Raw genomic sequence first — 13,195 nt, 5'->3', positions numbered from 1 at the left:
AGTAGTCTCTTCTCCTGGATATTCTCCGTATACCGTGGGGCCTTGAAGGGATCGGCTTTTGGTTGGTGTGGGTATGCAAATCGTGGTCTGATGCAAGATTACGGACCTCCCGATCGGATGGTTAAAGGTTAAAAAGGGGTCGCGCTAGCGGCTCTTAGTGGAGTTGTCCAGGGAACTGGGCCGAATCTCATCTCATGATAACGACGTATGCCTCAGACTATTCACGGCGAATGGGAAGTTATTCCTCAGACTATTTCTGGCAAACGTTACAGCGAATGAGAAATTTTGTTTCGGGGCATTGGCTGGCGACGGGATCGGATCTCCGTTGGCGATGTATCGAGATATGATCCCGGCTGCTACAGGGGAACGCAACATCCGATCTCCGTCAGTATCAGTGCAGATGCAGGGTAGGACATGCGACAATTGGCATTTGACGAGATTAATTAATTGGGCATGTCAACGTCGACATCACCATGTTGGGCCGTGATTAATGCCGTGAGGCCCGATGGACAAATGCCTCATGTTGCCACTATTCCCAGTTACTCTCCAATATCTCATCATTCCATTCATGAGTCACAAATCACAGCAATGACAATTCATTGTTAACAAATGTAGTTGAGCGACCGATTTATTCAGTGCTATCAATCTATAATCATGCCTTAGGCTCGAATTGAATCCCAGTCCTTCCTGCGCCATGCTGCCATTAAAGCAAATTGTATGTCATATCTCGTAAACGCCATGCCATGCCACTTTGTACCTGTGGCTCCATCTCTTCTAGTTAATCGCAACGAATGAAAATCGCTTATTCCTCAGCGCTGTCGGCCTGGACGCGCTGGACAACGTTGACCAATTGGGGGAAGATCTTCTCGTTGTCCTGAATACCGCAGACCTGCTTGACAACGTCCTCAGGGCCGTTCTCGGACATGATCTCGGCAAGCTGCTTGGACTCCTCGTCATCTGGGACATCCTGGAAGCGGAAGGCCATCTCGATAGCGTCGAGGAGGTACTTGATGGGCTGATCATTCTCAGCGAGCTCAGCAGCAGGGCCGATGAATCGCTCCTTGCGAGACAGCTTTCGGAGAGGAGCACGGCCGACACGCTCGACGGCATCCTCAAGATGGGGGTTGCCAATTCGCTTGATGATCTTCTCAACGTAAGCGGCCTGGGCCTCCTCGTCAATAGCGTGCTTGGAGACGATCAGGTTCTTGGTCTCCATAAGTGCACCGCGAACCTCGGCCATGATGTCCTTGTCCTGGAGAGCATCGTAGACAGTGCGCTTTCTTCGGTTGTAACCGTGGTAGGCAGCGGTGGCGTGGCCAGTGTTGACAGTGAAGAGCTTGCGCTCGATGAAGGGCTCAAGGTTGTCAACCCAGTTGATGCCCTTGATGTCGGGGATGCCAACATCCTCAAAGGGAGTGCGGTCAACGACCCACTCAAAGAACTTCTCGAGTGTCACGTCAAGACCAGCATCGGGGTCCTGAGCGGGAACAATTCTGTCAATAGCAGAGTTGGCATATCGGGCTCGGAGATGGTGGTCCTCAAGACGAGACGCATCAGTGTTGTTCTTGATGTGCTCGGCAAGGGTATCAGTGGCACCGATGGCGTTCTCGCAAGCAATGACATGCAGGGGAGCCTCTTCTGTTGATCGGCGGTCGATGCCCTTAGCGATGACAGGGGCGATGAACTTGAGGATGTTGGGACCGACTGAGCAAGTGACGATCTCAGCTGTGCGGATGGTCTCAATCAGGTCCTCCTCGTGTGTCCTTGAGTTGATGGCCTTGTAATTTGTGATGGTGTTCTCGACGGTAGCTTCAGAGCCGACTTCGATGACGCGGTATGAGGGAGTGTTGTTGAGTTGGTTGACGATTGAGTCGTTGACATCAGCGAAGACGACATCGTAGCCAGAGTTGTGAAGGAAGCAGGCAACAAAGCCACGGCCTGGATAGTTAGCATGAGGGGCTAGAGCGTTGAGCGATAAGAGACATACCGATGTTGCCAGCGCCAAAGTGAACAGCAGTCTTGCCCATGGTTGCGGTTGTGTGGGGTTTGTATGTAAGTGGGTGTATTGAGTATGTAAGAAGGTCTCAGATGTATTGAGTGCGAGTGCCTCAAATAGGAAGCAATAGAAGAGTGCTTAGGAGATGAAAGTGGTGATGGATGGAATGGATGAAAACGGTGACCGTATCGAGGGGGGAAGACGAGTTTATATGTCTAGACCAAAGCCACCCTCCTTGTCTCTTGTTGGAGGGTTGAGGGTGACGATGACGGGAAGGGGACCCATTGATGCCATCATGGTACGTACTGGTGATGTTCCTGCCCTGGTCAAGACTGGGTTGGGTTATGGGTCCGGTCTGGCTCTGGCAGGTCCCACCGAGTCAAGTTTGAGTTCAACTCGGGCAAGTGGAGACTCATGCCAAGTACAGCCCCCAGCCCAGCCCGACCCAACTCACAGTCACAGCCCGTAAAGTACAGTACATTACGGTTGTATCAGTACCTGTACCATGCCATCATCGGTACAGTGGACTCTGTGTCCTTTTCGGTGACCTCAGCACTCTGACTCTTTATCTTGGCGCCGTCTGTTTGTCAAACAACCATCCGACACTCTAGCCCGTGTCCATCCCAGCGATGATCTATTGGATACTTACTGTCGCTCTCACTGTTATCATTACACCGCAGCCTCGCCGAAACCTAGCCAGTTCAACGAAATGTCAGTCGGAGACACAGATCAGTAACATGCTCACTCATACATGACAACTGTTCAACAGGCCTCCAATAAGCTGACAAACAAATAACCACAACCTCACCAATGTGGATCAACCCCCTCTACCGTTTCACCGACCGTAACTGGTGAAGCCGCCTCCACTGCCTTACGGAGGTTATCCGGCGCTCTACAGGGTGTTCGCACAGGGCCCGGGGTTGTTCTGTATGCATGTCCCACTGCAACCTCACCTCACCTCACCTCTGCCCGAAAGTGCCTCTTCTGTAGAGGGAAAAGGACCCTGTCTCACGCCACATGCTTTCATTTTTCAGGGTATTCAGATTTGTAACATCGCCACGACTATAGTATTTACCCTGACTTTATCTTGGGAATTCTTTCACGAGATATATACTGCAAATGAGACATCAGGCAATAGAAACAATTACTAAACCTAGAATCATCTAGATACTGCTCCATCCGTGTAAAAAAGTGGATATTCTTGTCAAGTAAACCGTTTTCGTGTCAATCCCACCTCTGACGTCGACTGGCTGCATCGTGGGTCACTGTGAAAGAGACGGACAGTGGTATTTTTCCCTCTAACGCAGTGCAACACTAACGTAACTAACAGTGTTACCTCCAGAACACCCCAGGTTTTCCACAATTATGTACTCTTTTCTCTGGGGCAGGCAATTGACATCACTTGTTCAATATCACGATGCCTTTCGATCTATCGTCCTTTTCCCCTATTTTATGACCTCTTCTTCAATATCCATATTTTAATTCCCCCTTTTTAATTCCATTTTTATGATTTAATCATCACCATCATATGTTTTCAGATCATCGTCGGTATTTCGGCCATTCCCCTCCGTCTGAGCCCCAAAACAAGGGTTCCCTCTCTGTCTGCTTTTTCTTTGTTCCTCACGATGCAGGGGTGTGGAGATCGGGACATCAAATTAGACGGCGCTCACGGCGGCTTTTCGCGTGTGTCCTTTTTTTTTTGAGGCTAGTCAATCAGAAGTGACTGATGATGATGAGTTGAAACGGGCGTCATGCATGTGAAGACTTTCGGCAATGCTTGGGGTATCACACATGCAGAATATTTCCGGTGCAGTAACAACGCGAAATCTAGACTGTTCAGGTTTGATGCAGCACGTGTAATTCTTGAGATAGTGATAGGACTTGTGGTGTATCTCGTGCTCTGTGTTACTGTCTCGTGGTCTAGGAGCCGTAGTCACAAGTAAACAAATATCGTTATCATCTGTGTAACTGCATCCGTCAGATACGGGCGTCGACTATTGTCTTACTCTCCCAATGAAGTTCAAACTGCATACTAATACGTCATATCCTACATCCAGGGTTACCCCCTCCCCCTCCCTTGAGCCTCTGGTCTGGTTCCTGTTCTTCCAGGGGTCAAACGGATCATTTCTGCCACCGTATTCCTCTACTCTACCGTAGAATCACCGAACCATGCCACTATTCAAGCATAATTCCCTCAAAACCTCAAACTGGCTCAACTCTAAGGGCGTATTCTATCTGAGTGCATTTGTTTGGGCTGAGGCATTTCGGATCAAGTCGTAACCCTTTTCCGTTCGGCCCTCAACCCCGACGAACCCGCTTCCGTCCGTTCTAGCATAGCCTCCCTCCGTAGATAACGCTGTAGCGAATCAACCGTCAGTGGAGCAGCAGAGCCAAGATGCACCGTTCAGGCGTTTCTCTTACTGTTTAGCGCCGTATTCTGATTGGCGATGCCTTCAGTTATCTTCGGTCGGTTACCGCGGGACCTGTTGATCTGGGAAAGGGAAACTGTATCTCTTCAGGCTGAATCTTGTTCGCTATACGACTCAACAGATTTCGGAACTCAATTCCAAGCCCGTCATCCTCGTCTCTATCTTCAACTTCATACTCAGTTGGGGGTGTTGAACCGTTTGTTACTGTCTCTCATCTCAAGGGTCTATAGTAGGGGTCCAAGCCACCATCCCTCACCGATGTAGCATAGCATATCTCCAACCAAGAAAAAATTGCAGGTGAACCACTCAAACATCTCGTCATCGACGCGGGAAGGAGAACATCGTGAAAAGCCTCAAGTTTCGACGTCAGAGGAGTTACCCACTCACACTCACCAATGACAAGGTCGTGCACAAAAATTCTTCCGTGTCTTGTTGTATTGCATTGGGGGAGGGCTAGTGTGAGTGGAGTTGGGACTGACGAAATCAGAACGGACTCGCAGTTTTGGTTCGTGATGTTGATTGGTAGAGATGTTTGGATGCAGTTCGCTTTGACTGCGGCTTATTCAGATGGAATCACCCTGACTGCATGCATGCAAACCTCGCTTCGGATGCCGTGACTTCAATGACGATCTTCTGTTCTTGTTTCAAGAGATCGTCGCTTTGTAACCCAGACTCAGAAGACAAACATGTTGTTCCCGACATGAGCCGAATTAAGTCCCGTGCACAGTTAATGTCGTGATAAGCCAACGTCAACGTCAAACATCACAGCACCTTGAACATCTAGACCCAAGCACTCTCGCTTCAACCAACACACAACCCCCTAATCTCCATTTCCCCGCCCTCCATCTCACTCCTGCACTTCAGGTCTGGGGATTCCCCCGCGATAAAAAGCACCGTTATAACCCCGATGTGATAAGTCTCTGCGTGATATATCTCACAAACATACCACCTTGTACACCCTCAGAGGAGCAATTCCCCCCTCTTCCCCATATTCCCCCGCAAAACTCCACATGCTTGAAATTCACCTGCTCGTCTCACCATTAACGCTCAAACGGGCCAATGTTCTTAAGCGCAGCATTCTCAATGCACCTGGACTCTAACGGTATCAATGCTCTCAAAACGTGGCAGTGCCTTGATGCTCCTTGAATGGGCCGATCTACGCAGATGCACCTCTGCTCAAGCAGTGACACTACCCAAAACGGAAATACATACATCTGCCGGAGACACGGAACCTCGATACAAAATATACGTAAACACTCATTTGACCGAGGTGCCTTGTTCCACGTGTCATTAATATAAATCCAACTGATAAGGTGTTGCGATTTGATATGCAAATGTGAGAAATCGCGCAGGTGCATGGTATACTTGTGCCGTCTTCTTGTGCCGTGTCTGACGTTGCAATGCAATCGACATCTGAGAATAACAAGGAAATCTGACAAAGGTAGGCAGATAATCACGATACACAGCGATCAATGCTACATAACTCTCTTCATCATACTTACGAGTACCTTTGCGTCTCAACATGTACAGAGACTTGATACGCATGCACGGATGTCAGACACAGTCCACAGCTTAGGCCGTCAAACTTATTCATGCTATCTTTAATCATTATCAACATCGTTCCACTCGCTATCCATTAACACTCAATCCTCCTTTTTAGTTACCATACTTCTTGAACGCTCCAATCAGTCCACCAGTAGAAGCATCGTGTCCCTCACCATTGCCTGCCTCATCAAGCTCCTTGAGAATCTTCTTGGCCAGGACCTTGCCCAGCTCAACACCCCACTGGTCAAAGCTGTTGATGTCCCAGATGGCACCCTCGGTAAAGGTGAGGTGCTCGTAGTACACGATCAGGGCACCCAGCTCGGCGGGACCAATGGCGCCGCCGACAAGGATGGAGGTCGTGGGTCGGTTTCCAAGGAAGCGCTTGTGAGGAACAAGCTCCTCGGGAGTGCCCTCGGCACGGACCTGATCGTCTGTCTTGCCGACCATGAGAGCCTCAGCCTGGGCGAAGTAGTTGGACGCGAGCATCTTCTGGTGGAGATTGTCGCTGACAGGGTTGTGAGACTTGGCGGCGAGGATGAAGTCGGTGGGGATCAGCTTGGTGCCTTGGTGGACGAGCTGGAAGAAGGAGTGCTGAGCGTTGGTGCAGGGCTCGCCGAAGAGAATGGGGCCTGGGACGTTAGCTAGGTGTCCTGCAGGAGGTTATCCACTTACCAGTGGTGTACTTGGCAGAAGATCCATCAGAGGTGATGGTCTTTCCGTTGGACTCCATGGAGAGCTGCTGGAGGTAGGCAGGGAATCGGTGGAGGTATTGGTCGAAGCTATAATTGTTAGTCTACATACTCGCATATTCTGGCTGACTTACGGAGCAACAAGGTGAGTCTGAGCCTGGAAAAAGTCAGAGTACCAGACACTCAACAGACCACCGAGGAGAGGAATGTTGTCCTTGAGAGGAGTCTCGCGGAAGTGCTTATCCATGGCATGAGCACCGCTAAGGAACTTGTGGAAGTTGTCAAAGCCAACGTAGAGAGCAATGCTCAAGCCAATGGCACTCCAGACAGAGTATCGGCCACCAACCCAGCTCTCAAAGCCAAACATGTTCTTGCTGTCGATACCGAACTTGGTGACCTCCTCCTCGTTGGTGGAGAGAGCAACAAAGTGCTTGGCGATGTCGCCCTTGTTGTCGGTCTTTTCGAGGAACCACTTCTTGGCTGTGTTGGCGTTGGTGGTGGTCTCTGCGGTGGTGAAGGTCTTGGAGGCGATGAGGAAGAGAGTGGTCTCGGGGTCAGAGTTCTTGAGGGCCTCGGCGATATGAGTTCCGTCAATGTTGGAGACGAAGTGAAGGGTCATGTCATCAGCGCCGTAGTGCTTGAGAGCTTCGGTGACCATGACAGGGCCGCTGCAAGGTGTCAGTCCAGTACAATACGAGCAATCGAGCGTCTTACAGATCAGAACCACCAATACCAATGTTGATGATGGTTGTGAGCTTCTTGCCAGTGTATCCCTTCCACTCTCCACTTCGAACCTGCTCAGAAAACTCCTTCATGTGCTCAAGAACCTCATTGACACCACCCTTTGTGTTCATGACATCAACACCGTCAACCTTCATATCCCAACCGCCGACATTTCGCAGAGCAGTATGGTACACGGCGCGACCCTCGGTGAAGTTGATCTTCTCGCCGGCAAACATGGCATCGCGCTTCTTCTCAACGCCAGCCTGCTCGGCGAGCTTGACGAGGAGATCGAGGGTCTCATCTGTGAGGAAGTTCTTGGAGAAGTCGAAGAGGATCTCGGAGGACACGCCGTCGGAGGTAAAGGTTCGGGTGAAGCGGTCGAATCGCTGGGGGTCGGAAGCGAATGCCTCCTTAAGGACGAAGGACTTGCCGACGCTGTCGCGATGGGCCTGGAGGTCAGACCAGGCGGGGAGAGTGTTTGCGGGGGCCATATTGATGTTGTATAGATATAATGGTGGAGAGATAGGAATGGGGGTGATGGGAAGAAGGGAAGAAATATCAGATCAGAAAATGAGTGGGAGGGGAAATGAGGTTATGTCTCTGAATTGTCTTGGGTGCGTCTCATGGCAAGGTAGAGCTCCGATGGATCCAATGTCAATGGAGGGGGAGGGGGAAGAGCAGAGAGCGGCATGGACGGAGTGGGGGCATTCAATCATCATCCCACTTCAGCCATGATCAATTCTTTCTTGTTCTATAGGGACAGTTTCGTTTAATTGATACTATCATGATACCACTTCAAACTACTTGAGGTCAATGATATGACATCTTTTTATCACTCATTTTGCCATTGTCTCTCAATTGCTGTATCTCTGTCTGTCTGTCAGCTAACCCCTCCAATGACAGCATGACGCTTCACCATGCTCTCCAAGCTAAAAACAAGAGCTCTTCAACAGCTTATAACTTTACGCCCCGCCTTACTTAACGATTGTTACCAGATTTACAAATCATCAAGGTTGGCTGACTGAACTTTTCCAAATCTTTTCGTCATGTCTCCATAATCATATTAGCCTCTTGTTCCTTTTCTCCTCCATGCGTCATAACCTCAGTGGAGGCTCTACAGTCAGTCAGTCAGTCAAGGGGCTCCGGTTATGCCGCGCACTCGCCGTGGTTAGCCCGCATCACCTCCGGCTGAGGCACCGAGGACAGCTTATTTATCGTGAGATGTCTCTATCAGTTGCCCAGCATGTCCTAGCTCTGTTGGATCATGTATATGACTGGAGGCTGTAGAGATAGGAGAGGCAATTTATTGCAATCAGAATAGGATAACTAACTGTAAACTGAATACAGAATACAGCATATTCACTAGCATAGTAAAAATTCTCGATGTCCTCACCGAGCTGACTCTCACCTTTCCCCCAACACCGGCGATCTCTCCGATCTCAGCCTCAATTAAAACTTTTCCACTTCATTCAGCCTATAGCCTAGACGCTTCGAGCATGGGTTGTCATGATATCCCTCATCCATCATAAAGACCCCCAACATGTTCCGAAAAAGCCTCATGGAGCCCCAAAACAGCTCACCTCAGTGCGTGAGACCTTCGAGTCGTGAAGTCGCACTTGAGCGCTGCTACGGCTCGCAAAATCACGTCTTTCTCAATAGCTCACTTGGCCGAGTGGTTAAGGCGGCAGACTTAAGCTCTCAACTGCTGAGGATTCTGCTACATTTAATGTGCGCAGGTTCGAACCCTGCAGTGAGCATTGCTTTTTGCTTTTTGCCCTTCATCTCCATCTGTTTGTTGATGGTGGTGTTGGTGTTGTGGCAAATGTCGTTGGAAAGCCTATTAGAGTCATAATACCGAATAGCGTTGACCGACGCCGTTGGAGTTCGAATAAGGAATTGACTCAATTCTTGCTTGAGAGGTTCTAGCATAAGATGCAATGGCTTCTTCAGGTCAGTTGCATGCAAGTCCGTGTTAAGGTCAGAAGACGATGGGAAAGTGCAGTGAATACCAAAGCGTGAGGTTCATTGTCCAGCCTAGCCTCAAGAACAATGATAAAACAATACTCATTGTCACAAGTGAAGAAAATGAACAATGAGCCACAGATTCATCGATAGAGTCACGCGAGACAATCTACATTGACAGAATGACATATCCACAGAACTAACGAGTGTATCAAACTCCAACACGCCAGAGCAAATAAAGGCTTCTTATCTACATTCATCCTCTAGGTTTCCACCTCCTAGGTTGTCCTTATCATGGCTTACACGTGTTCCCCTCCTCAGCCGGCTCATCGACAAGACTGATACCATGTCCGAGTCAGCCAGTCCTGCTCGCTGTCTACCCGTTGTCTCTCTGCCTCAGCGACTTATCGGTTATCTGTCAAACTACCGACAAATGATGGATCCTTGACACTGCCTCCTGCATCTCCGAGTCCAGCGATCGGACGGTTGTAGCTGAATCCTTGGAACTGGTTCTGCATAGTTTGAGAGAGCATGGGGCCTTCGACATAAGAATCTTGAGGGGCTTCGGATGTGAATTCGGGGTCAAAGTTGGCAGTGTCCAGAGCGTCGGCCTAAAAATGTCAGTAGGATTCAATCTCGATTCGAATGGGGGGGCACATACCACACTGGGCTTGAATGTAGGCTCGTACTTGCGCTGTAGAAGCTTCCTCCAGTCAATAGCATGGAAGAAAGGATGCGCCTTGATCTCAGCTGATCCATTGGCACCAAGTCGCTCCTCAGGGTTGCGGTTCAAAAGCTTGGTGAGGAGATCCTTGGCAGCTGGGGGAACCACGTCAGAGAAGTGAAGAGGCTCTGATAGAATCTTGCGGTACATCTCGTTGGTGTTCTCATCGTAGAAAGGTGGCAGACCTGTCAACATCTCGTACAGCAAAACACCAAGAGTCCACCAATCGACTGTCTTGTTGTAACCTTGACCCATCAACAGCTCTGGAGCGAGGTACTCGGGTGTACCACAGAATGTGTTGGTGCGGTCCTCATCCTTCATATCAAGCTTGCAGAGACCAAAGTCGCAAAGAGCGATATGACCCTGGTAATCCAGAAGAATGTTCTCGGGCTTGAGATCTCTGTAAATGACGCTGAAGCCGTGCAGACATTCCAGGGCGCACAGAAGCTCAGCAGTGTAGAAGCGGGATCGGTTGACGTCAAATCGGTGCTCCTTTTGCAAGTGGTGGAACAGCTCGCCTCCGTTAACAAAGGCGAGAACAAAATAAAGCTTCTCCGGAGACTGGAAACTGAACTTGAGAGGTACGATAAAAGGGTTGTTGATCTGTGCCAGCACAGATCGCTCGGCGAGTGTATGGGCGACTTCGGATCGCGAGATGATGTGCGCCTTTCGGATTGTCTTGAGAGCGTAGATTCGGTTTGTGTCCTTCTTGCGTACCTGCATGACCTTGCCGAAACTGCCCTTGCCGACGACCTTTAGTAGTTCAAAATCCTCAATCTTGAGCTTACCTGCTCGAGTCTCGACATACTCGACACCAACCTTGATTCTACCAGTTCCATATTGCACGTCGACCCACTCGGCGCCTTGATGACCATTGCGCGCTGCATGCTCAGCGGCAGCCTTCTCGCGGTCCTTCTTGCTGGCCTTAGGGTCCTCCACGTATTGCTGTCTCTCTTCGAATCGGGGGTTGATGCGGACAACACCGAGGAAAATATCCTGGCTTCGTCCAGATCCGGGTGGCGCATTCGGGTTGCGCATGTACAGGTGGATGACGAGCTCTGTCACTCTTGACACATCGAACTTGTACTGGGTGTTTCCACCGGCCCACAGAGGGTTCTCAGGGTTTCCATCGACCGAGTTGACAAAGACTTGGACCTTGTCGAAATCGAGGAGGGCGTATGGCATGTACTTTCCAGAAATTCGGCCGTGGTTGGTGGGGATGCCGTTGAAGCCGCCAGCGGAAGAGTGCGGTCGGTTACTGCCGTTGACAAATGATCCGGCTACACGTTGTGAAGATCCTGGTCGAACAGAGCCAGACATTCCAAGAGCGTTGGACGAAGACATCGATCCTTGGTGTGACGAGGCAAAAGCACTTCGGTGCTGTTCAGGAAGAGAAAATCCTTGACCTTCGTGGAGGGTGACAACGAGAATACCGGGCTTGGGGGGCTTGACAACAGGGGCCTGTGTCATGGCCTCAGAGGCAGCTATTCAAGTCAGATACTGACGGTACTCCAGTCCAATTTGCTCACCTATGGCATTTTCCGTTGTAGGCGTAACAGCGCCGCTGGCCTGGCCATCCTTTTCCTTTTCGGTGATGGTTGAAGTAGAGGGGGATCGAGAGAAGGGGCTCAAGGATTGACCCAGATGGGTTTCCTTTAACTCTGATGGATGTTAGTAATGCGACAGATATCGGACATGTAGACGTACTCTTGGTAAGCTTCCAAGACATTGTTGTTGATTTCAACGAGGTATTTGATGGTTGGGGTCAAGGATCGACAGCTAACAAGTGTTGCAGGATCGAAGGGTCAAGCAGCGAGCGTTCACTGCGCGCTGACAAACTCCTGATCAAGCAGGAGGCTGATGGCGTGGCAGAGTGTTCAACAAATGGATGATTTGTAACCCCGCATGCGTGGAAGCGTAAACCGGCCGCTGTTTGGTTGTATCAAGGATCGCAAGTCGACGAGACGAAAGGAGACTATGCGCCGACTGGTTTGAAGGGAAAGGAGGTCCAAATTGAACAAAGATGGTAGAGGTTGAATATGAGGAGGAGGCGAAGCACAAGAGCCCGAGACAAGACCAGCCGAGATATGAATGAGGTGGATACGGGGGATGGATGGGAGAAGGGGATTGCCATGACATCCAAGGCCCATTGGGCAACAGCAGAAAAGGTGGGTCTTCCCGCAGGCAGTCCGCACTGTGGGCTAGGGTCGATGGTAGTGCTGTTCTGGTGCTGGAAACACAGTGTCTCAGTCTGCGACACAGGAGCTCAGACTGTGGAGATGGTCTGGAGTAATCCCGTAAGGTCGATTTTAAGCCACAGCCACGGGCTCTAGCTTTGTTGATCAGCTAGAGAATGAGCCTAGAGCGAGGTCCAGCCAAATAATCCATAACATAAGGGGTAAATGAGAAGGTGAAGCGAGACTAGTTCATAAACAATGCCATTAATGCCCAAGGAGCCAGCAGCCAGAGAGTGTCAATTGGTGTACAGTGTCTATAGTGTTGATAACTTGATGTGAAGCAACCAACTTGTTGTACAGCCACACTATTCATCATGTACGAAGACGACGCGTGTCGAGATCTCTTGGCTGAGTTGTGGAGGGTCTATAAACAGATCAGAATATTTTTGGAACTTCTGAATGTGGCAGAATTTGTCCAAGGACTGTAAATTCTCATCTTCACATGGCTACGTAAATCTCTCTGACTGGGGACATGTAAATGAAACTGTAAACGATATGAAAAAGTGAACTAACAATTGACCTCACTCAAACAACTTAAACGACCTAACCACGGAAGTCAAGTAAGAAGAAAAAGCACAAACAGGTAACAAGCATAACCAACCCAATTCTGTTCAAGCACCAACACCTAATACCATGATATCTCATGGAGTTCTTGACGGTTTCTCACCTACCCTACAGCCCCCTATTCTGGAGTATCCCTGATAAGAAGGGATAAGGAGGTGGAGCCTGACACTTCAGGCCAACACCACATCCATGGCCAGCCTGTCAAGAGCCGCAGGACACATTTCGGGGAGCTCCAAATCAATATACAAGCTCAAGCTTTGTCAATTCAAACATCACGATTGATGATTAGCGTTTGACCCTCTGTTTTTTTCTACCTCTCCCCCAAT

At 49.7% G+C, this 13,195-nt stretch overlaps 3 protein-coding genes and 1 non-coding gene across 4 annotated transcripts; 1 reads left to right on the top strand and 3 right to left on the bottom strand.

The window, feature by feature from the left end:
• Positions 1 to 802: 802 nt before the first annotated feature.
• On the bottom strand, positions 803 to 2,027 carry FMAN_05437 (putative mannitol-1-phosphate dehydrogenase; the record flags this gene model as incomplete). The annotated part of the gene is made up of 2 exons (XM_041827904.1): positions 803 to 1,938; positions 1,988 to 2,027. The coding sequence occupies 2 exons, from the start codon at positions 2,025 to 2,027 to the stop codon at positions 803 to 805; spliced, it is 1,176 nt and encodes a 391-aa protein (XP_041678821.1).
• Positions 2,028 to 6,081: 4,054 nt separating this feature from the next.
• On the bottom strand, positions 6,082 to 7,873 carry FMAN_05438 (putative glucose-6-phosphate isomerase; the record flags this gene model as incomplete). Its single annotated transcript, XM_041827903.1, has 4 exons — positions 6,082 to 6,599; positions 6,643 to 6,749; positions 6,794 to 7,327; positions 7,374 to 7,873. The coding sequence occupies 4 exons, from the start codon at positions 7,871 to 7,873 to the stop codon at positions 6,082 to 6,084; spliced, it is 1,659 nt and encodes a 552-aa protein (XP_041678820.1).
• A 1,167-nt stretch (positions 7,874 to 9,040) lies between these two features.
• Positions 9,041 to 9,139, top strand: tRNA. The gene is given in 2 exon segments: positions 9,041 to 9,077; positions 9,095 to 9,139. It is a non-coding gene; the product is annotated as a tRNA-Leu (tRNA).
• Positions 9,140 to 9,748: 609 nt separating this feature from the next.
• Positions 9,749 to 11,797, bottom strand: FMAN_05439 (putative protein kinase 1; the record flags this gene model as incomplete). Its single annotated transcript, XM_041827902.1, has 4 exons — positions 9,749 to 9,955; positions 10,006 to 11,552; positions 11,598 to 11,729; positions 11,776 to 11,797. The coding sequence occupies 4 exons, from the start codon at positions 11,795 to 11,797 to the stop codon at positions 9,749 to 9,751; spliced, it is 1,908 nt and encodes a 635-aa protein (XP_041678819.1).
• Between the last annotated feature and the right edge of the window lie 1,398 nt (positions 11,798 to 13,195).

Source organism: Fusarium mangiferae (assembly GCF_900044065.1).
Source record: "Fusarium mangiferae strain MRC7560 genome assembly, contig: FMAN_scaffold002, whole genome shotgun sequence".
Lineage (NCBI taxonomy): Eukaryota > Fungi > Ascomycota > Sordariomycetes > Hypocreales > Nectriaceae > Fusarium > Fusarium mangiferae.
The sequence above is the reverse complement of the archived record's forward strand: the minus strand, read 5'-3'. Positions and strand labels throughout refer to the sequence as shown.